Here is a 24,377-nt window from a genome sequence, read left to right as displayed (position 1 = left end):
TGCACTTGCTGCCTGCGATTTAGGTAGGCAATTGAAATTTGTTCTGGGTGCCAATGATAAACCGCCCACTCTTCACCAAACACATCATTGAATACCCACCAACGACAGGTATTGGTAGAGGGGTCTTCCGGATTAATGTCTATCTGATGAACGGCGCACACATTAATACCACGCCATACGTGCAAAGCACCAGGATGTCAGGATCTAGCTAGGTCGGGATTCGAACCCAGGTCAGAAAGCTTAGAGGTGAGTGTGCATACCTCAAGGCAAATTCTTGCCACCCATGCATGTTCTCAAGGCTGCACAAAAGAGCTTCCTTGCATCAGCTTTAAATCAACATGTTCCCCATCAGAATGAGGACTGCAAGTCTGAAAATGTAATCTTCAGAAATGGTAGTAACATTTGATCATCTGTCCATTTGTTTGTCTTCCCTTTGTCTGTGTCAACAGAACTAGTACCAGGTTATAGGGACAAGCAGGTGGGTCACCCAGCTGTTTAAGTGAGCTTTTACCAATTGGCTCACTTTATGATACATGTATGGTTGTTTCTCAAAATGCATATGTAATCACAGGGAAGGCCAGCAGGATGGCGTAGAGGTAAGCACACTCACCTCTAAGCTGTCTCGCCTGGGTTCAAATCCCTACCCAGTTATAAACTGTCATCCTGGTGTTTCACAGGCAGGTTGATTCATCAATGTGTGTGCCATCGCTCGGAGTGACATTAAACTGCACGCCCCGTCTGCTGGCATTAATTGGTAGATGTTAAAGATCCCACGGTGTCCTTCGAGAAAAGTAGGCAAGTTATCCCTGGCACCATGTCCATTCCAAATTCCTGTCATAACTTTTTTTTGTGTACCAAGTGAGGCTCGTGTAAGAGTTAATACACATAAACATATAACAAGGCAGGAGACAATAGAGGCAGGAGAGGGAAGCACAAAATAGTGGGGAACAAAGACAATGGGATATCTGTGAAATGGAGAGGGGTGGGGTGGGTACATGGGGTAAACAAGATGGTACTACAGGGACTTTCAGGAAGGAAAACAGGGAATTTGAAGGAGGTGGGTTTGGGGTGGATGAACGGGTGTAATAAAGATCAAGATTTTGGATGGGGAAAGACACGAGATGGTGGAGAGCAACTGTTTTGAAGACCTGGATGGAGGCATGGTATTGAAGAGAGTGTAGGAGTTCCACAGATGGGAAAAAGAGAGGAATGAAAGGGTGAAGGTGAGCAGTGCTTCTTGAATTGGCAGTTTCACCAGAAGGGGTTTTTTGGTGGACCTTGAATGCCATGAGGAGATATTGTAGGGCAGATCACAGACAGAGCAGTGGGTGGGGGCAGGGAAGGAGAGGAGAAAATAGAAGACAGAAAGGCCACTGATCTGCCTCTAGTGAGAGACCCAAACACTCAGCTTCATCATGGGAGATACCAATGATCCTAAAAGCCTTGGTTTCCACAGTGTGAAGTCGAGCTAGGTGTGAGGCAGGAGCACTACCTAAGACAGGAGAGTAGTACTCCAACAGACTGTGGATGAAAGCTTTGCAAGTGGTTAGAAGCTCAGCTGTGCCAAGGAAGGACTTTTCACAACGTAGGATACCCAGTCAGCGACTGGCTTTGGAGGCCAGCTTGGAGATGTGGCTTTCCCAGGAAAGATCGTGGCAGACAGTGAGACCCAAAAGCTGGAATGAAAGAAATTCAAGGGGATTATTGAGAAAATAGATTGGGGGGGGGGTTCCAGATGGTCCTTTCAGAGAGACATGAAAGACATATTCCAAGAGTCATCAGCAAAGAGATAAAGAGGATTTTCCAGGGAATCTGAGAGATCATTGATAAAAACCAAAAAAAGCATAGGGCTAAGAATAGTGCCTTGAGAAACTCCAGCCGAGAACAGAAGAGTTGATGAGAGAATTCCATTAAGAGCCATGCATTGACTGTGACAGGAGAGGAAGTCCATGAGTGGAGATTGCCTTGGATACCATAAGAAGAGAGTTTAGTGAGCAGTGGGGAATGTCAGACCGTATTGAAAGCTCGCAATATGTCTCGAGAGATGGCTCTGATCTCATGTTTGGCATTTAGGACGTCCATCCATTTTTGGGAAAGCAGATCAGCATGTCCAGTGTTGAGTGACTTAGTCTAACTAAATCCAAATTGATGGTCAGAAATAAAGCCATTGGAGAAGAGGAAGGATTTGGTGTTAGAGGCGATGATGGAGTCCATGACCTTGCTGATGATTGGGAGCAGGCTGATTGGTCTGCAGTTGCAGGGATCAGTTTTGCACCTTTTTATGCAGGGCAGTGATGTTAGCAGATTTCCTAGTAGATGGCAGATGACCTTGAGAAAATGAGAGGGTGAATAGAACACACACACACACACACACACACACACACACACACACACACACACACACACACACACACACACACACACAGACAGACAGACAGACAGACAGACAGACAGACAGAGAGAGAGAGAGAGAGAGAGAGAGAGAGAGAGAGAGAGAGAGAGAGAGAGAGAGAGAGAGAGAGAGAGAGAGGCAGAGAGAGGCAGAGCAGGTTTTTAAAACACGAGGGCTGATGCCCAAGGGCGTCGATCCAAGCCAAAATGTGGGGGGGGGGGGGGAGACAGGTAACTGGACCCTTCTCCCAAGGTGTGCCCAGGCAATAGATCACCATGACAACTGCTCCCCACAAATCGATTAGGCGACATGAACAATGGACTGCAACGTTTTTTTTTTAGTTCCAGATACGGTATATTAATACGGTGTATTAATACATGTACACATACAGGTCCATATACTGTACCATATTTATCCAAATAGAGTGTGACGGTTCAGAACATTGGAAACGAACGTATTTGCCAACTCGTGTGGATCCAGTGCTGCCAACCGATCACTGTGGACGTGGCAAACGATGAGAAAGTTCAGTCTTTGTTGACCCATCGTACTTCTCAGCCAGGTTTTCAGACGCCTGAGTGCGCTGAAGGAGCGCTCAGCCGAGCAGGAGCTTGCTGGTATGGGGAGATTCTGAGCAATCGAAGCAACCGTTCAACCTGCGGGAACAATTGGCGCACCTCCGGTACCATCTTTTGGAAGATGGCTTGGTAATCCTGAAAACAAGAACCAGTGTACTGCTTCTTGAAGAAGAGCAATTCTTCTTTCAGACTCTCTGACAATTCTGGATAAATGGTAACGTTGTCAGGGTCATACTCTCCAGAGAGTAACATCTTCGTGAGGCCGCCGTACCATTGCAAGTCTGTAGAGGTGAAGTACGTAGTCATGTTCGACGTAGCTGAATCAAGTGCCGCGAAGTATTCTGCTCTATACGCGTCTTCAGCCGTCGAAAACTCATGGGGTGGCGCCGCAGTATCCAGTCTACAACGAGCTTTCCTCTTCCTAGGAGGAGCGAAAGGGTCAATGCCGTGTTCTTCCATCTGTTTCTCCACGTGGACGAATGTGTCATGGAAGGCCTCATTGCTGCGAAGGTGCTGTATCTGCTCTTTCCCACTCTCGCCCAACTGTATCATACCCGCTACAGTCTGCACTGGCACTTGCAGGGCTCTGTTAAACCCTTCCATGCACTGTCAGAGTGGTAGCGGTGCATGGAGACAGACTCAAAATGTGGGGGGGGGGGGCAGAATATACTCTGTCACCCCTGGTAAAAAAAAGTGGGAGGGACATGTCACCCCGTCCCCCCCCCCACCCGCCGGGATCGACGCCCATGCTGATGCCATCTGGATGGGTTGCAGAATCTGAGTCGAGGTTTGACAGCAAGCTCCCCACCTTATCAGGACAAAAGGACACAGAGTCCAAGGACAGCTGGGTGCGACTGGTAAGGTGGGTAAAGAAAGCAATGGGTTTGGGACAAGATTTAGAAGTAAAGACAGAGTTTAGGTATTCAGCCTTTTTGCATGCAGTGTCAGCTGTGCAGCCATTTGTGATAAGGGAGGGGATGGAGGGGGAAACATACGCCAGAAACGGACTTAACTCGATGCCACCAGGATTTGGAGGAGCGAGATAGGTTTGAGAGTTCAGACTTCAGATGAGAAAGATGTTTCCTGGCTCTCTTCAGGGGACACACAAACTTGTTCCGAGCTTTGTGGAAGGAAATGAGATTGCCTTCAGTTGGATTTGCCTTCAATGAGGCGAAGGCAAGCTCTTTGATGACAATTGCCTCACCACACAAACTTCAGTGTACCATGGGCGGGAGGAAGGGTAGTACAACTGAAGACGAGATGGGATCAATATGTGCGTGAGAAAGAGCAAATTGAAAGAATTCCCAGGACGAGTTGATGTCAGAGAAAGTAGAAATGGGAGATCAGTCTAAAGTTTGTTGGTTGCTTGAAGACCCTGCCAATCTGCCTGATTAAAGTGCCAGACTCATCAGTGCCGAGGTGGTTCTCTAATAACAGCCAGAGAGATGACCGCTTTAACAAGCATGTGGTCAGATGAACCGATTGGAGCAGATAAGAACAGCAGACATGTTCTGGGAATTGGTCAAAATGAAATCCAGAAGAGATGGAGTACCGTTGGTTGAGATCCGGATCAGGAAGTTGACAGATTGAGTCAGTCCCAATGAGTCGCAGAAGTCCTACGCTGAAGTGCCATGGCGGGTGAGAGAGGCACCCACACCCAGCCAACTGGCGTGATGACAAATGAAGTCACCACATACGAGGAAGAGGGAGTTCAGATGAGAGGATAGAAGAAGGTCCATGTTTGCAGAAAGTGAGGTGTAAATGGAGTCATCACTGTTTGGTGGACGGTACAGCACATATATAAACATGAGGTGGGAGTGGAGGGGAAGCCGTAGCCAGAGGTATTCCTGGGGGTGTGCGAGAGTGAGGGCAGTGCATGGAGAGTGAGGAATAGAGTCTTTGATGAAGAGGGCAACTCCTCCACCAGGACGAGGCTCAAGTCCAGAGGAGGGAGTAACCAGGGAGAGATACTAGGGAGACAGAGACCTCTTGAGGGAGGAAAGTTTCTGTTTGGCAGATTATGTCTGGTTTGTCAGTGGCAACCTGAATGGAGAGATCAGTCAGGTTCAAGCAAAAGCCCCAGATGTTTGAGGTCTAGACTGTTAAGGAAGAGGGAGGGGAGGAGGGTTTGGGTGCAGGGGAGAGGAGTTGAGAAGGAGGGTAGTGTGAACGAGAGGTGGAGGTAGTGAGAGTTGTTGACAGTTGATGACAATGTAGAAGAGCTCGGGGAGAGGGTCGAATTGGGAGAAGGACAAAAGGCTAGGTGGTGAAGGGATGAATAGCAGTGAGGAGTAATAAGATAGGGGGCAAAGGGAAGTGGGTGATTGGAAGAAGTGGAGGAATGAGCTGGAAGAGAGAGATTGGAGGAAGGAGGCAGCACTGTATGTATGAAGGGGTGAGGTGGGAGAATTTAGGGAGAAAGGTGTGGGGGAGCTTTTGAGAAAGGTGAGGGGAAGCTTTTGAGGGGGAAGAGAGAGAAGTTGACTTTGAAGAGGGAGGAGGGGGTTATTTTGTGAGTGAGGGGTGAGAGGCTAGCTTTGAAGGAGAGGAGAGACGATGAGAGCAGGCACAGCCATGGGGGAGGAAGGATAATGGAGGGGTGGGGAAAGGGGAAGGATAAGACTGGGTCGAGGTATTGTGGAGATGGGAGCGGGTGGGGGGGGGAACAAAAATTGAGGGGTGGGAAGAGGAGGATGCAGCTTTGAGAAGGGGGAGTGGAGGGGGAGATTTGAAGGGGAGAGGCAAGGAGGAAGATTTGAAGGGGAGGGGCAAGGAGAGACATTTGGGGAGAAGGGTGAAAGGGGAAAATTGAGGGAGAAAGGTGAGGGGGAATTGAAGGAGAAAGGTGTGGGGGGAGCTTTTGAGAAGGGTGAGGGGGAAGCTTGGGGAGGGGGAAGGAAGAGAGTGAGGTTTTCTTTGAAGATGGAGGAGGTAGCTGAATTGAGAGGGAGGGGTGAGAGGGAAGCTTTAAGAGGGAGGGAGATGAGAGTCGGCATGGCCATGGAGGAGGAGGAGGGGGAAGGGAGGGGTGGGGAGAGGGGGGAGATGAGACTGGGTAGTGGTATGTTCGAGGTGGGAGTGGACAGAGGGAAGAACAAGATTTGAGGAGGTGGGAACAGGGGGAGATGTGATAAGAGGAAAGAGAGAGCATGATAGAGATATTGAGCAGTGTGCTGAATGAGAGTGTGAGACATTTGAAAACCATACAGTTTGGGATATCAGAGGGGGAACTGTTAGTAAGGCAGACAGTGGAGAGATGCGAGGATGGGGGGAAAGATGGGAGGGGTAAGGAGAGGGTAAAAAACAGGGAAGGAGTCATGAGGAGGTAGATTTAAGTAGGTGGGATAAATTTGCATTGAAGTCGAATAAAAAGAACGATTAATAATGGAAGGTGAACAAGTATTGCAAAATGGGATTTTAAAAATTTGTAGGTCAGAGATTCGTTTAAATACATGAGAAGATGGATGGAGTGCAGAGAATTGACATAGTGGAGAAAGGAAGCATTGTAACAGATAAAATTTTTAGACATGGGATGAAAGAAAGGTCGAATTGAACACATTATTCTGAAGATGAAGAACCGGGCGAAGAGGGGAAATTGAAGGTTTTTATAAAAAAAAAATTTTGAGGACCGGTAAGAGACGTTTTTTTGTTGTTTTTTGAATATTAGGGAAGAGGGGGGAAGAGTAAAGGGAAAGTTTGAAGAAAAGGTCATGATGGAAAAAAAAAAGAAAAAGGAAAAAGGTGTGTGGTGAAAACCTTCACGAACAGAGTGGGATTTACAGGGAAGAGGGAAGAGAAAGAAGAGTCGACACAGGAAGTCACATGGTTACATGAGGTATAAAGGTGAGAAGGGAAAAGCTTTTTTTGTCATATTTTGTACATTTTAAGACAGAGGGCATAGTTGGGGAGATAGAAGGAGGGTGGAGGGAAAAGCGGAGAAAATACAAACTGAAGGTAATAAGGAGAAAATACAAATAAACACGATTGTGCACATAGACGGGAAGACGGGTAGGCCTCAGGGAAACCTGATATGACAAGACCGAGGAAAACTCATCAAATAGCACAAGTTTTGAAACAAAACCGAACTAGGAAAACACAATAAACATGGAGGCAACAAAAGAAATAGTCAAAACGCGTCAAACAATGACCAGAAACTTATCTTTGAGAAAGTCGGCAGAAACCCCTGGAAAGAAGCAGCCGCAGCCTCAAAAATCGGAACCGGAAAGGAAAAAAAAAACTGCAAGAAAGGCAACGGCAAACCATCAAGTATAATTCTCGCCAAGAAACTGCTTTAGCACTCTGTAACAGAGTACAGTTCGTCAGAATCGGAATCACAGGGAAACAAAATTAGTGTATGTACTGCATCGGTGTATTATGGAGGTTTTGCGAAGAACGGGAAGTAAGTTGCGCACCTGTCAAGGCTTGCTGTGGTTAACAATGCTGCAAATTGATTCAAGACGGTCAACAAGGTAATTACCCCCGTGCACCCGAAGCAAAAAGTGGGGTTACGCAATTGGTTCATGTCTGTCCGTCTGTCTTATCAGTTTATGATTGAGGAACAACTTATTTAGAGTGGCCTGTAAAGTATTCACCCCACCCTCCTTTCCAAAGTTTTCACATTCTGATGTCACCTGAGCTTATTTCATGAAGCTTTCAAATCAAACTTAATATATAGAATCTTCACAAACTACTCCAAGTGGTAAATATTAAAAATGCAGATAAAATTGAATAAGTTCGATCAACAGAGTACATCAGATGATTTTCAGTTACATAAGTATTCAAACCCTTTGCCTAATTAACCCTAAATCACTTCAGGAGCAAACTATTTGTTTGAAAGGTTACAAAATAAGTGTAATAGGTTTCACCTGTATGTAAACAGTGGTTTAACTTAAAAATTAAGCTCCTCCACTTATCTAAGGAGTTTTAAGGTGCAACTCACATGGCCAACCAACAAGGCAAACATAAAGACCAAGGAGCTTTCAGAGTCAGACATAAAGTTGCAGAGAAGCACCATTCAGGAGAGGGTTATAAAGAGATTTCAAAGTCACTCATTATCCCTTTGAGTTTGGTGAAATCCATCATTAAGAAGTGGAAGACGTATCATACAACCCAGACTCTACCCAGATCAAGTCGCCAATCTAAACTCAGCAGCCAGGCAAGCAAGAAAATGGTTCAGGATGTGACTGTATATCCAGCAATGACTTTGAAAGATTTGCAAGGCTCTATGCCCGAGATGGGGGTCAGTGTTCATCAATCAACCATATCCTGATCCCTTCACAAAGCTGGCTTCCATGGACAGGTGTCAAGAAAGAAGCCATTACTGTAAAAGACGCATTGAAAAGCTCATATGGAGTTTGTGAGAAAGCATCTTGATGATACTGCAGGCATGTGGAGAAGAGTTTTGTGGTCAGATGAGAACATTTTTTGAACTTTTTGGTCTAAATTCAAAGCGTTACATCTGGCACAAACCTAACACTGCACATTACCCAGTTAACACCAACCCTACTGTCAGGCGTGGTGGTGACAGCATCATGTTACGGGGCTGCTTTTCATTAGAAGGGACTGGCAAACTTGTCAGGATAGAAGGGACAATCAATGGTGCAAAGTACAGGAGAATTAGGTCAGGCCAGGTATGGGAAGAGGAGCGCTGGAGGAGTGCATCGCTGCATACACTTTCTGCCAGTACTTTAGGGGTCTCTGTCTTGCCATCCCATAGGTAGATGCCTGGCCCATCCCAATCTCCTTGAGATAACGATCAACATGTTGCAACCATGAGGTACGTGAGCGGCCCATTAGCCTCCTTCACTCATGAGGCTCACTCACTGAGAGAATCTGTTGAGCAAGATCAGCATCAGGAAAATGAGTCACATGTCCGCACAGCAACAGCTGATGCTCATCGGCTATACAGGTAACAAATTTCATCTGAGTTTCTCTCAGCAACCGCTGATTGGACACAGAGTCTGACCAGCGATAGCCAAGGATAGCCACACTCATGACAAACTCCAGTCACAATTGGAAATAAAGTGGAGTTGGAACCACCACACATCACAGCACTCTCAGCACCAGAGTATACTTCAGACATCAGATTGATCAGTTTTTATGGCACCCCACAGAGACCAAGAATCTTCCAGAGGGCATCCCAATTCACTGAATCGAATGCTTTGCAGAGATCAATATAGGCTGAAAGCAGCCCGTTGAAACTCTCCCTGTGTTGGGTGAGAACCCGAAGAGCAAGGATACGGTCAGTTGTTGACCTCTTTGGTGAAAAGCCTGACTGCTCTGGGCGCTGGTGCTCAAGCAGATTATGGCAAACCCTTTCAAGAATTATCCGAGCAAAGACCTTGCCCGGCACTGAGAGCAGCATCACTCCTCAGTAGTTGTTGCAGTCCTGGTGATCACCCTTCCCTTTCCAAAGAGGGACAACAAGGCCCATCTTTCAGTCAGTTGGGATGATGCCCATGATCCAAACAGAGCACAAAACTGCATGCAAGGACATGAGTTCAGCATTCCCACCAGCCTTGAGAGGTACAGCATGGATGCCACAGATCATAGGAGCTTTAACCCCTTTCAACTGCTTTTCTTAAGCCTGTGTTTCCAGAAACAAAGGCAGTTTACAGTTGATTGTAGGGTCAGCAACATGGATAGTAACACCCCTGACATCCAATTCAACAGCTGGTCAGTCAGCCTGGTACAGCCACTCAAAATAACCGGCCCAGCTGGCCCTCACTTCAGACTCCTCTGTCAAGAGCCCACCACCCGCTGCTCGAACTGCAATAGACCGTGGGACGGCTTGGAGGAAGGCAATGCATGAATTTCTCTGTAAGCAGAACCAGAATCACTCAACCACAGGTGATGCTCTACCTCTTCACAGATTCCTCACACATAGTCCTCCTTGTCTGCCCTCAGCACATGTACAGTTTTATGCCTCAGCTTCCTGAACAGCTCAGCTCTGCCATTCAGCCTGGCCCTGTGACTCTAGTCAATAGTATCCAGTGTCTCTTGGGAGACAAACATCTTCTTTGCCTGACGGTGGGTTTCAAGAGATCCACCGGCAACATCAAGGATGGTAGTCTTGAAGGCTCTCCACAACTCTTCAGGATCACCTGAAACACTTGGGCCCTACGCTACCACCCCACTACCCCCCCCCCCAAATCCCCACTCAGCGTGTTGGCAAACTCCTGAGCTACCCTCTCATCCTTAAGCCTACCAACATCCAGCTGAAGCTGGGATGGTATCATTTTCCTGGATTTAAGCTGCAACTTCAGAGTTGCTACAACAGGCCTGTGGTCATTATTGAGGAAATGAGCACTCCTGTAGACCCTGCAGTTCTGAATCATCCTCCAGGGACGATCAATGAGCACATGGTCATTCTCCTTTGCCACACGACCAGTGTTGGAATACCAGGTCCAGCGATAAGGCTGTGGGTGCTGAAACCATGAAACAGCCACCCTAAGTCCACAACATCTTGCAAAGTCAAGGAACTTAGTGCAATTCATATTCACAGTTCTCGACCCATTGGGTGCAACACGTCTCATAACCATCTCTATCAGTACCAGCCGATGCATTGAAATCCCCAAGGATGAGAAGAGTATCTTGCTTGGGGTACTGATCAAGGCATAGAATGTCTCCTTCACAGTGAAATCACTTGCCTCAGTCAGAGCATACAGTGACCAGGAAAATGACACCAAAGAGTGACAAATGCTCAGTCTCATAATATGCTTGTTAACCGGTGTTACCTCAATTATAATGGGAGTCAGCTTATTGAACGCAGTTCCAGAAACTCCTTGGGCATGGTAACCATCAGAGTAACCAGACCAGTAGTAGATGTAACCACCCACCATGATCTCACCACAATCCGGTCTCACAACATCAGAGAGTGCTGCAATGCTGATGTTGAAACAATGGAACTCAGATGATAGCAGAGACAGGTGATTATCCTCTCTTTGGGATCAGATATTCCAAGCACCCACATGAAGGGACCACTTCAGGTTAACCTGAGAAGACCGCTGTCTGGTGGACACCACTTCAGCACCACCCCAACGCACAACACCAAACCCAACACAGGAAGGTTAACCCCGTGCTTTTCCTCAGGAGAATCCTTGATGAAAACCTGCTTGAGTCAGCTATGAATCTGAAACTGTGAAGGAGATTCATATTTCAGCAGGACAATGATCCAAAGCACAAAGTGAAAGCCACATTGAAGTGGCTGAACAAGAAGAAAATAAATGTTCTTGAGTGGCCCAGTCAAATTCATGACTTATGCCAATTGAACATTTATGGCGAGACTTGAAGATTGCAGTCCATCAACGATCCCCATCAAACTTGGCAGAACTGGAGCAACTTTCACATGAAGAATGGGCAAAGATTTCACCATCTTACTGTGCAAAGCAGGTAGAGTACTACCCAAAAAGATTCAGAGCAGTCATTGCTGCAAAAGGTGCTTCCACCAAGTACTGACCTAAAGGGCTGAATACTTTTACAACCAATGAATTGTGATTACCCTCGCCGGAGGAAAGGGTATTGCATTTGAGTCCGTTTGTTTGTTTGATTATTTGTCTGCACAGAACTTTCTTGTTCTTCTATGCAACCGCTTGTCGGATTGAGACAAAATGTTCACCATCAAAGCGACTACTCATACAGAATGTTTTATTGATAATTATGACATCATAGGTCACGTGGTGTGGCTGCCATGTTGGAAAAACGGAAAAACTTAGGATCTCTATGTCTGAAACCACACCAAGGAAAAAAATTGAAACTTGGCACACAGCAAGTACTCCTCATGGGGAATAAGTGATATTGTTGCAGAAATGGGCCCTTAGTGGGTTATTAAATATAGGATTAGCCCAGATCCCCCCTTACATGCATGTTTAGCCAGGTTGTTTGGTAATCGGACGTTAAATGTGTGTGTCGGAAGGTGTAGCAGGCGATCCAGTGTTCATACAGTGGTGGTGTACCGAGAGGCACCTTCTTTTTCCTTCCCCCCTCTTAACCAGCCCCCACCCAGCACCCTGACAGAGCCAGTCAACAAGACGTGCCAGCACCCCATTGGCGGAGAGCTGCTGCAAAACCCAGACCATGGACCAATCACGCGCCCCAGAAGTGGTCCAAAAAGCCCGCCCCGAAAGGTTAGAAAACAGTTCCTTTGACCAGATCTCTCTCTCTCTCACTCTTGTGCAGTCGACCTCACAGGGGCTGGATGCACCGAGGCTGCGTGTGTGGGCTGGGCCGATAGGAGGACGTCACCGCCATTTTGCCACACTGCGTGCGTGGGCTGGGCCAATAGGAGGACGTCGCCGCCATTTTGCCACACTGCGTGCGTGGGCTGGGCCAATAGGAGTACATCGCCACCATTTTGCCACGCTGCATGCTCAGGCTGGGCACTCAAATCCGGTGACATCGGCTTGTCACGAGCCGCATTCGTGCCTTCCACACCTTTCCGCTCGTCCGTGAGACACCACCCAGTACTCCGTGTCTTGTATGCATGTTGTCCAAGCCAAAGGCTTATTTTGTTAGGACCCCCTGTGAAACCCGTATCCGTAGCTCCCTAGATAAGGCCGGGTTATAGATGAATTATAACGTTATCGTGATTGCTTTGCTTGTGTCGTGTTCCCCGATGTTTCCCCAATAAATCTGGCTGATTCATACGAAATTTGCCGCACTGAATTTATCCGTGTTGCGCTGAATAACAATTGCTCGATTTGTATTTATAACCAAACTGGCTACGGATTGCAACAGACTTCGCTCGGTCTCTGATCAAACCCAGTCTGTAGCCGGGGTATATCCCCAACGGGTAAGGCACAGGGGTACTTTGGTATCGTGATCTTAAGCGCGTGACCCGAGACCTGTGCCGAACGAGCCGGCGATATCACCCGTGAGACGGCAGTGCTGTTAAGCGCTCCCGAAACAACAATAATTTATGACGTCAATAGGTGCCTTCGTTATGTTATCATAATTGCATATGTAGAATGTTATATCTGATCAGTATGAAAATTATCGAGGGTCATTTCGGGATAAAGTTGGTCACATGATTCGGCAACCATATATATATATATATATATATATATATATATATATATATATATATATATATATATATATATATATATATATATATATATATATATTAACTTTCAAAAATCTTCTTCTCTGAAGTGTCTGAACATATCGAGGTGAAAACTTTACATGTATGACCGCCTATCTTCTTCTTCTTCTTCTTCTTCTTCTTCTTCTTCTTCTTCTTCTTCTTCTTCTTCTTCTTCTTCTTCTTCTTTCGGCTGCTCCCGTTAGGGGTCGCCACAGCGGATCATCCGTTATGATCCGCATAATGATTTGACACAGGTTTTACGCTGGATGCCCTTCCTGACGCAAACCTGGTCGCCTCTTACGACACAGGGATGTATGACCGCCTATCTATGAGGAACAAAAAGTTCACAAACATGACTTCATAGGTCACATGGTTTTGTAGCCATGTTGGATTTACCCTAAAACCAATTAAAAAAAATTTCTTCTCCAGAACGGCTGGACAGATCGAAGGGAAACTTCACACAAATGTTCCCCAAGCCTTGGGTATACAATTTTGTTCAGGAATAATTGATGGGTCAAATGGTTTTGCAGCCATATTGGATTGAAGAAAATATTAAATAATGTTTTCTTTGGAACCGCTTAATCAATCGACATGAAACCACAATTATGATCTAGTAGTGATGCAGAATATAGGTTTCAAATTTCAACTTGATCAGACGCATGGTCTGGCAGCCAGAATAATCTGTTTTTATCTGGGTTCTTTTTGTTTTTTAATTTTTAAAGTTTTTTTGAAAAAGGCTCACTTGGCTGTGCCTGGATGGGTTTGAGGGTAAAGGAGTAGCAGCTGAAGTGCAAATCCTATCCAGGTTCCTCCTGATGACTTCATCTTTGCTTGTTGTTTGTTTGGGTTCCTTCTGATTACTCCATTGCAGAACTGTACCTATTTGGTCTTCCATTTGATTTGAATTGAATTTATTTTAATCCCTTTCTAAATTCAATTGAATTATAATAATTAAAAAAACGTCATGGGTCAGGGTCAGGTGTCCAATCAAAGTGGGGTTAAGTCAAAGCAAGACATCTTGGAACCCGGTCATCACTGCCAGGAGTTATAAAGTGGCAGTTCTAGTTATGTCTCTTATTAATACGTAACATACCAGTACATAAACACCACACAAAATACACGACACAAAACTACACAAACACCACACAAAACAAGTCCTGGTGAGGGTCTGCAATCTCTGATTGCTCTTTTTCTTGTTTATACATGTTTTTTGCAGGTTTTCCTGACATGTAACTTCCTTAATAATAATAGTGTTTAGTTCGTTCTCTTTAGTTATGAATTTTAAAAAGTTCATTTGAAAAAATTGTTTCTCCATAAATTGTAATTCATCGGAATATGGCGCATTATTGGTAGAGGGTGAATGCTATTGCAGGCCACTGTAAATGTTATGTTATGTTTTGAGCACGAATCGGAACATGAATCGGAAGACAAGTTTGCAGTTGAACAGTGCTTTGATTGAATTTGTCCCGATTGCACATGTGCAGACGAGGAGTGAGATTTTTACTCTGTCTGCCTGTCTCGGAGTCAAAAACAATTGAAAATCATTCCAAACAGGAAATTTCCTGTTTTTAATGACGTTATAAAGGACACAAACAACAGGCACGAATATCTAATGTAACGACTTTGATGGGGTGGTGTAATAGACCTGACGTAAAATGGCTGTAAAACCCAGAATTCATTTATTCATACACCTTTAAACCTTTTTTTTTTAATAATTGAATTTTATACTTGAACAGTGAACACTGCAGAACACAAACTCACCTTCATGATACTTCCAAGAACCTCCAGTTAGGAGTGCATGGGCATTTTTATAGGGTGGTGTACAAGACTGTTTCATAGCACGAAACTTCTGGATTTCTTTTTTTACGATCATTAAAATCATTATTTAATTAAAATTGAAATACAGTATATACCTAATGGCCACTCCTCAACTTATATACCTCAAGTATATACCTCAACTTTCTATTCTTCATATATAGAGTGAGCACTGCAAGCTTTCTGCAAATCTGTGAGTTTAACCCAATCTGTGTACTTACAAATTCAGGTGTCTCCTATTAACGGTCCCTATTAATTTCAGGTGTCTCCCAAAGTCCCCTATAAGTGGTATGTCCTTCCTGTTGACAAGCATCCACCATCACCTTTTCTTCTTCAACCCAAATTTCTCTGGTTCTTCGTTGAGAGTTCCCACAGTGCTACAGAATCTGGTTATTCACTCAGTTATAATGGCAGGAAAGGCAATCTAAAATCTGGTGAAATGATTGATCTTCCATCTGCTCAACTTCCAATTTTGACTTTGCATGATAAAACCATAAAAAAAAGACATGCTCTCCTTCCTGGGTGTGTGCTGCCGCTCGCCATGTCGCCACAGGGCGAATCCGCCTTACCTGTGGCTAATATTTTAAACCACACATTCGCCACTGTGGCTAATCCATGTTTTAGTGTTTTTTTTTTGTACCAGTTTTAGACGAATTTTGGGTGATTTTAGCACAGAATTCAACCTTCGTTTTGACGGCCGCCATTTTGTATGTTGTGATTACGTGCTATCACGTGTGATTTCGTAAAGCTTATATATACTAACTTTAGTAGTTTTAAACTAGTTTCTAGTAAAAAAAAAAAAAAAATCGACCAAAATTATGCATGATTCCTATGATTCTCGTCTCAAAATGTTATTTGAATTTTTTTGAAAAAATTTTTTTTTTCCGGAATGATTCGGCGCTACTCGGCGCTACATGCTTTGTTGGGTCAGTGGTTGCCAGGTGAGTTTTGACACAATCAGTAGTAGTATCTGCAGTAGGATGAGTTTGTTTGAATGAGAGAGTTTGTTTGGATGAGTGAGTTTGATGGGTGACTTTGGTTGGTTGGATGAGTGAAGTTGATGGGTGAGATTGGTTGGATGAGTGAGGTTGATGTGTGACATTGGTTGGATGAGTGAAGTTGTTGGGTGAGATTGGTTGGATGAGTGAGTTTGACTGGCATGAGGTTGGTCCAATCCTGGTCCACAACCACCCCTATCCCCCACTACCACAAAGACCATACCACACACACACACACACACACACACACACACACACACACACACACACACACACACACACACACACACACACCATCACCACCACCACCATCCCTCACAATCACCACCTCCCCTGATGGTCGTTCATTCAACCAATCTCACACGTCAAACTCACTCATCCAACCAATCTGAACAGTCAAACTCACTCATCCAACCAACCTCACCCATCAAACTCACACATCCGCCTTAAAATTAACTTATTATTTTATATTGCTAAAAATGAACTTTTGAATAAAATATGTGACTATTTCCTTTCTCCTGTGGCTAATCATTCTAAACCTGGATTAGCCACAGTGGCCAATTCCTTTTGAAAGCCAGAGCACACCCAGCCTTCACACCCAAATTTATTCCAACTTAATCTAAAGTTATCATATCCATCCTCTCAGCCCTGGTACATTGACACCTATGTCAAGGCAGTGGCTCTCAAGCAGCTTGCTCATCACAAAAGGCTAACCCAACTGAAGACAAAGAAAAAATTTTCTGCAAGACTTACAATAAATGTGTGTCAATCCTCAGATGAACCAAAAAAACAAAAACATTTCCCAGCATACCTTAAGGAAACCTCTTAAACCTTAGACGTTCTTTAAAATCCTGGTGGTGCCTTAAGTGCGTCTCAGGTGTGTGCTCCCCCACACCTGAAATGATATGCATCACTAACTGTTCTGGACAAAGCTGAATGTCTCAACTCAGTGTTTGCCTTCAAAGCCCATATAACTGAACAATCCATCTGTCCCTTTACCTTCTTCCATCATACCAACTATCTCATGAACAACCAAAGACAAAGATCTGACCAGCCTGGACTATGTCTCAACCTCAGCCTCGACGAGGAGCACAGATGGTATTGTGCCTGTGTTCTCCAATTCTCCAAATATGCTCCTCTCTCTCATATATTCAGCTTGTTGGTCACTTAGGGTAACCTCTAATGTTATTAAAAAAAACAGCCAACATGGCCACAATACAGAAACGTGTGAAAAACAGATCCCCTCAACTGCAAGCAAGTTAACTTACAATTATAAGCAAATTCATGTAATACACATTGCTGCTGACATTTCCTTTTCTCAACTGACCCGACATCTGACAATTAGTTTGAATTCCATACTGACTAGAACTTTGAAAATCTCTCCACAATGGATGTGGGGCCTGCATCTCAAACAAGTGCTCAGAGCTGTGTCTTTGGACATGCGTTGAACATTCGACACAGCTCTGGCACCCCGTTGTGCTTGTCAAGCTTTGTGACCGAGGAATACAAGGCCACTTTATTTCCTAACTTTCTGGCTTTCTCCACTCATAAAGTAGGCATGTAGCCCTCGATGAAATCCTCTTATCGACTCTCCCAGTAGAGAGTGGAGTTAGCCGCAACATAGTGTGTTGGGCCCATTTGCTGTATATGCAAATTACCTCTGATGCTGAGGAAACCCCTCTTTTCCCCCATTGCAGATGACTCCAAATAATGCCATACAATACGACATCACACTGAGAGGTTGCCAACTGTGGCTTCCTTCTCTGGTGACCTGGAAATGATTGGATGCTCATACTTGGAATGCATCTTTAAAAGCTGGTAATTCTTGCATTCTCACACTGTCCCTCTGGAAGGGTTGTCAAACATGTTCTCCTCTCTATTTTCACAATCAACTATTTGAAGAAGCTCAGTCTTTGACCCTCATCATCAGCTACAACCTTTTATGAGCAGACCACATAACTACTCTGGCCTCAAATGACAGCCAGAGACTGTGCATTTTATTTGTACCAAGTCCTTGCTTGGTTAACTTAAATTTCTCAGTTTACAAAGCCTTTGTCCATAGCTCAACGAAGTACTGCTCTCTTCTCTGGGCTGGGGCCCCTGTTTCACACTTGTTTCCTCCTGCTATGGTACTGTACGTGGTATTCAAAGTTATCAATATTAGAGACTCCCACAAAGAAGCAGAAGAAGTATGGGACATGCTGATGTCCAGCAGAGACATATTGGTGTTCTCTGTTTAACTTCTGTCTCTTCAGGTTTTTTTCACTCGCTCTCATTACTTCATTACTCCTCAACCCTTCCAGATTACATGTTCTTCCAGCATCTCCCTCCTTGTGAAATATCTAAAACCAATGCTCACTTCTAACCTCGACTCCTTTGATCCTTTTTCCTCCTGCTTCTGGGATCCCCTTCATCAGTCGATTCAATTCCAATCTTCTCTCTGGGGCTTCATATTCACAGCACAAAAACCTCAGGTCATGCATTATGGAGGTCAAAAACCTCCATAATGCATGATCTTTTCTCCCCTTATGAATCCCTCTCCCCACATTTTCCCATCTACTTGAAGGTCCTTTCCTTCCCTCCTCTCTCGCTCTCCTCATCCGATTCGTTCACCCACTTGTTGCATTCCATGTGTTGTCAGTGCTTTGCCTTATAACCTCTGTCCCCTCAATCTTCCATGATCTTGAACTTTGTATCCTACTTACTAGTAAACAAAAACAATTTAAATCTGAAGAACTTCTTGGCTCTTTTACAAATGGACAAATGAGGCTCATCCCATGTATTTTGTTAGTAGATAAATGTTCTCCAAAATGTTATAAACCAAACACAACACAAAGACTTCAGAAGAAGCAAATGTGATTATAACTCGTATCCAGGGATTTACTCCATCAATTCAGAAAGACAGGCTACATGACACTATTTCCTACTTGTGTGGAAAACAATATTTTGTCTAGTGCCAATACATTGAATTTTCTCAATTGATACGTGACCTTTTAGAGACAGGTTATGCACAGATTGGAGTTGAGATATCGGTGTGTTTCAATCACAAATTAAGTAATATCTGTTGAGATATTAACTAGAAGGGCACTCGGTAGAGCACATACCTCCACCCTGTTATGCCTGATCCACAAAAACATATCTGGCCCAATACATTTTTGAAATATCATGTGATATCGTTTTTGAGCCCTATCTCTCAATGGTGAAGAATCACATAAAAAATTTTTTTTATCAGATCCTGATCCGGATCTTCACCAAAGTTGAATCAATCCTTCCGTGTCACACATCCAACGGTGTCACACACCCAACTGTGTCAACCAAGTTTCATCTGAATTCTTCCACGACTTTTTGAGATATCATGCTATATATCGTTTTTGGCCTGATCTCTCAATGGTGAAGAATCACTTTTTAAAATTCTAGTTGTTGGATCCGGATCCGGATCTTCACCAAAATCGAATCAGTTTGTCCTCGTCACACACTGAACCAGTCCACAACATTTCATCTGGATCCGTCCACAACTTTTTGAGATATCCTGCACACAAACAAACAAATGAAATTACTCGTTGAGCAAGGAATTGCTGGAATAACTTTGTCATATCTCCATGATCTCTTAAAAAACAAAAACCTGGAAATCAATTTGGTTCTTATAAGTCGATAGTGCTACTGTTTAATGAGTTATAGCACTTAGTTTGGTCATGATCATAACTTGGAAGTCAATCTGACTTGAAATGGCGTTTTTATCGCAATTTGAAATTTTTGACCCGACCCACCTGACATTCGACCCCCGACCGCTAAGAAGGGTGTTGGTGTGACACCCCCAATGAGACATATGGTTGGATGCAGAATTTGAAGATGCACATTTTGGATTTGGTTTGAAGTCGATACGACCATTTTAGTGGACGTTATTGCGAAAATAAGAATTTCGGTTTTTTTGGTGACCTTGACCTTTGACCTCGATTCACCAAAAACAACAAGTGTCTAAGTTGGACCATGGCCGACGTCTGTACCCAGTTTGGTCCTGATCGTTGAAATGGTGTGGCTGCTACAGGGTAAACAAACACACAAACAGACAGAAAGACACACAGAATGACACGCACAACCGACCAACATAATTGCTGGAATCTGAACAAACAGACAGAAAGGGGTGAAAACATAACCTCCTTCACCTTCAGTGGCGGAGATAATTGCCATGAAAGCCTTCCTGTATAAACCTAATGAAACTTGAATTGGCTTGTTCATATCTAATCACAAGCTTGTGCCAGGATACCAAGTTCAAATGCCATACAAAGTACTGTTTTGATTTGTCCTTGTAATTGTCCTTCACGTTAAAGTAAACAAAAAATTAATTAATCACAAAGAAACTAATATCTGCTAACCTTGTCCTACAAGTAATAAATGCACAAACTCCTGCATGAGCTTAGATACTGAATTAAAATTAAAAAAAAAAACTTGGAGGTTATAAGCATCACAAGGTATGCAGATATTTGCTCTCTGTTAATCTTCACATTGTATGTCACAGGAAGTATCCAATGTGAAAATTACCAACAGTGTTTTGCGTGTACAGAATGAACTAAATGCTGAAATGATAAGGTTGTCTTTCAACTCCCACCTTCCGGCCGGCTTCATTGTTATGTAGGTTCATTAAAGCACGGCTCGATGACGCACTCTTTCCACGCTCACGTGCATCCACAAATGACTGTGAGAAGGCCACGCCATAAGCAATGTTGTCTGAGCATCCCGACCACTGGAAACCTGCACAGAGTAAAAGTTCACAAGGAGTGAAACATGAGTGGATTAAAAAAACAAAAAGCATTTTGAATCCAGTGAACTTCTTCTTGTTGTTCTCCTCATCCTCCTCCCCCTTTTATAAGGGGTGAGATCCATCAAATAAAACAACAAAACTGAAAATAAAATCATATCCATATATACTTGTATTTAGAGCCGAATAGTGATTCAAAGATTTGTTCACTTGAAACGTTTCGAAGATTATGATAGTGTATTTATTTAGTTTTGATGTTTATTACACCTCCACCACCGACGGTGGACAGAGGTTATGTTTTCATCCCTGTTTTTAGCTCACCTGGAACGGAGTTCCGGGGAGCTTATGGGATGGCACGTCGTCCGTCCGTCAGTCAGTCCGTCCTTCTCTGAAACTACACATACAATTTCAATGAAATTTTACCACGATGTTCATCACCAGGTATGCAACAAAGTTTGTTCATGGCATTAAAAAAAAAAACCTGGCCCGAAAGGGGTGTCCAGGGGATGCCCCCCAAAATAGGTATTTGCTTTCTTCTCAGAAACTACACATGCAATTCTGATGAAACCTGACCACAACCTTCATCACCCATGATGAACCAAAGATTGTTCATGGCATTAAATAAAAAAAAAAATTTTTAATCAGGGTCTAAAGGGATGTAAGTGGGGGTTTCTCCCCAAAAGAGGTATTTGCTTTCTTCTCTGAAACCACACACACGATTTTGATGAAACTTGACCATAATCTTTATTAACTGTGATGACCCAAAGTTTGTTCATGGCATTTAAAAAAACATCCATAGGTATTTATTTTCTTCTCCATTACATATTTTGTGGGTCATCCAGTGCCCCAGGCTAGATACTCTTAAAGTATTGGAGGATTTCAATGCATCAACTGGAACTGATAGGGATGGTTATAAGACAAGTGTTGGTCCCCAGAACTGTGAATCAGAATAGCACCAAGTTCCTTGACTTTGCAAGAAGTCATGGACTGATGGTGGCTGGTTCATGGTTTCAGCACCCACAATATCATCGCTGAACTTGGTATTCCAACGCTGGCGGTGTGGCAAAGGAGATTGACCATGTGCTCATTGATGGTCGCTGGAGGATGGTCCAGAACTGCAGGGTCCACCGGAGTGCTCAGTTCCTCAATACTGAGCACCGGCTTGTTGTAGCAACTCCTAAGTTTCAGCTTAAATCCAGGAGAATGGTACCATCCCAGCCCAGGCTGGATGTTGGAAAGCTCAAGGATGAGAGGGTAGATGTGGAGTTTGTGAACAGGCTGTGTGGAGATTTGGGTGGGGGGGGTCTGGGTGCTTTGGGGGACCCTGAGGAGTTGTGGAGTGCCTTCAAGATCACCATCCTGGATGTTGCCTGTAGATGTCTTGGAACTCACCGGAGGGTGAAGAAGAATTTTTATTTGTCTCTCAAGGAACACTGGATACCATTGCCCAGAGATACCATATATATATATATATATATATTTTAATATACATACACACATATGTATGTACAGGGTGTCCCAAAAGTCACCAAGGGATTTAGAAATTAAAAAACATTTCTGTTTTTTAATAATTTGATTTTCTTTTCTTTTCAGAATTAAGATGAACATTTGTAAATTACCCATGTAAAAATTCACAACTGAACAAAGAACCAAATTCGTGGAATTTTATTTTAAATTTCATCAATCAATTATTTTCACCCAAAGAGCATACTGCCGACACTTCAATGCCAGAAAACCACCTTCAGATTTCATGATTCGTCGGTTGATTCAACGTTTTCAGCAATATGGGTCAGTAAGTGACTTGCCACGATCCTGAAGACCATGTTCAGTCCGTTCGCAGATTAATCGTGAATGTGTACTGGACAGTGTTCAAGAAGAACCAGGAACATCGATCCGCAGATGTTCTGACCAGTTGGGGATGTCTCGGATGTCACTGTGTCGCATACTAAGAAACGATTTGCACCTGTACCCATACAAAGTGCAATTGGTGCAAAAGTTGAAACCGACTGATCATCAACAACACTTAAATTACTCAGTCCAAATTCAGAGGTTGGTCAATGAAGAAAACGAATTTGTTCATAAACTGATTATGAGTGATGAAGCTCGTTTCCATTTGAATGGTTTTGTGAATAAGTAGAACTGTAGGTTGTGGGGATTAGAGAATCCTAGGGCTATTCATAAACGTGAGTTGCATCCTCTCAAATGCACTATCTGGTGTGGTGTAATGTCAGAAAGGATTATCGGCCCTTATTTTTTTCAAAATGAGGAAGGCAGTGCAACGACGGTCACTAGTGAGCAGTATCAAGCCATGCTTGAGAATTTTGTGCGTCCTGCAGTGAAGGATAAACCTGAGATGTGGTTTCAATAAGATGGAGCCACTGCCCACAAGGCACGAGCCACGGTGGGGCTTCCAAGGCTAATTTTTGGACACCGAATAATTTCACGAAATTCAGAAATTTCTTGGCCATCACGTTCTCCTGATTTGACGCCTCCCAATTATTTTCTTTGGGGTTACCTAAAGGAGCGTGTATACATCAATAAGCCCCATACAATTCAGCAGCTCAAGGACAACATCTGTGCAGAAATTCGAGGGCTGCAGTCAAAGTTATTGTCCGCTGTTGTGTAAAATGCCGTCGAAAGAGCCCGAAAGAAAGAGCTCTCGGCGAATCTGAAAATGGAGAACATCTCAGCTGCATCATTTTTAGTAAATAAAGCAAATTTATCTCCATTTTGTAAATTTTATTTTGGTATAAAAATAATCATTAAAAAAACTTGCTAATTTCTGTTAAAACAGAAATGTTATTTAATTAAAAATTCCCTCGATGACTTTTGGGACACCCTGTATGAATATATATATATATATATATATATATATATATATATATATATATATATATATATATATATACACATACATAAATAAATATTGTTGCGGTTCTCAGAACCGCATGCATGCAACAGAGAGGTGTCCCAAGATAGTTATGCCATTAATATACGTGTGGATAGTTCCCTTCCTTTTGTTTAGCGGGACAACCGGGAGTGCGTAGCGATGGTCTAATAGTAAGGATTGTTAAATCATTTTCCCCTTTTATTTTATCCCCACTATTTTTCTTTTCTTTTCTGAGGTAAATCTGCCTGCTTGCCCCCTCGTCTCGTCTGGTCTACCATAGCCGTGCATCAACGTCTACCCAAATCCAGACATGTGCGGTGAGTCATGTACGCTTTGGGCGGGGTGCGCCAACATCTGCCCGAAACCAGACATGTGTGGTGAGTGACGTACACTTTGGCAGCAAGGTGGGCGGGCTGCACCAGCGTATGCCCGGAACCAGGCCCAGGCTGGCGGACCACATGAGGGGTCGGAGCCAGGGTGCCCGACTCGGGAGATGACGTTGGATTTGGCATGACCCCTCCCCCGAGCCTCGGGCTCTATAAAGGACGGAGAAAACCTCCGTGTAGAGAATTGAGAAGTGTTGTGTTTGGTGTGGGTGTTTTCACGTGGAGTGTTCCTGCTTCTCGACTCCGCCCACGTCTCACCTCAACAAACCGCCTCCTGCCTGGTCCGCCGACTGCTCCACCCTCGCCCTCTGGACTCCGCCCTTCTCCACTCAAGCTTCGCCTTCAGAACACGATCTCCACACGTGCGGCTGTGGCCAGAACAATGCGACTATTGTCTGGTACTGCACCACGGAGCATCCCCTCACCCCCCCCCCCCGGAAACGCCCTGGTACCGAAAGCGATAACCTCAACTCCCCTCCCT

General features: G+C 44.1%; 1 protein-coding gene across 4 annotated transcripts in view; it reads right to left on the bottom strand.

The window, feature by feature from the left end:
• WNT4 (Wnt family member 4) overlaps positions 1-24,377 on the bottom strand; it is a 180,635-nt gene that overhangs the window by 68,656 nt on the left and 87,602 nt on the right. For all 4 annotated transcript variants that reach the window (XM_085879081.1, XM_085879080.1, XM_085879078.1 and 1 more), the window contains one exon: positions 20,471-20,613. In XM_085879081.1, coding sequence (XP_085735207.1) covers positions 20,471-20,613 — 143 coding nt within the window. The remainder of the gene's footprint in view (positions 1-20,470; positions 20,614-24,377) is intronic.

This window comes from Eptatretus burgeri, chromosome 4 (genome assembly GCF_056783735.1).
Source record: "Eptatretus burgeri isolate ZD-2024b chromosome 4, Ebu_testis_v1, whole genome shotgun sequence".
Lineage (NCBI taxonomy): Eukaryota > Metazoa > Chordata > Myxini > Myxiniformes > Myxinidae > Eptatretus > Eptatretus burgeri.
This window is presented reverse-complemented; position numbering and strand designations above follow the sequence as displayed.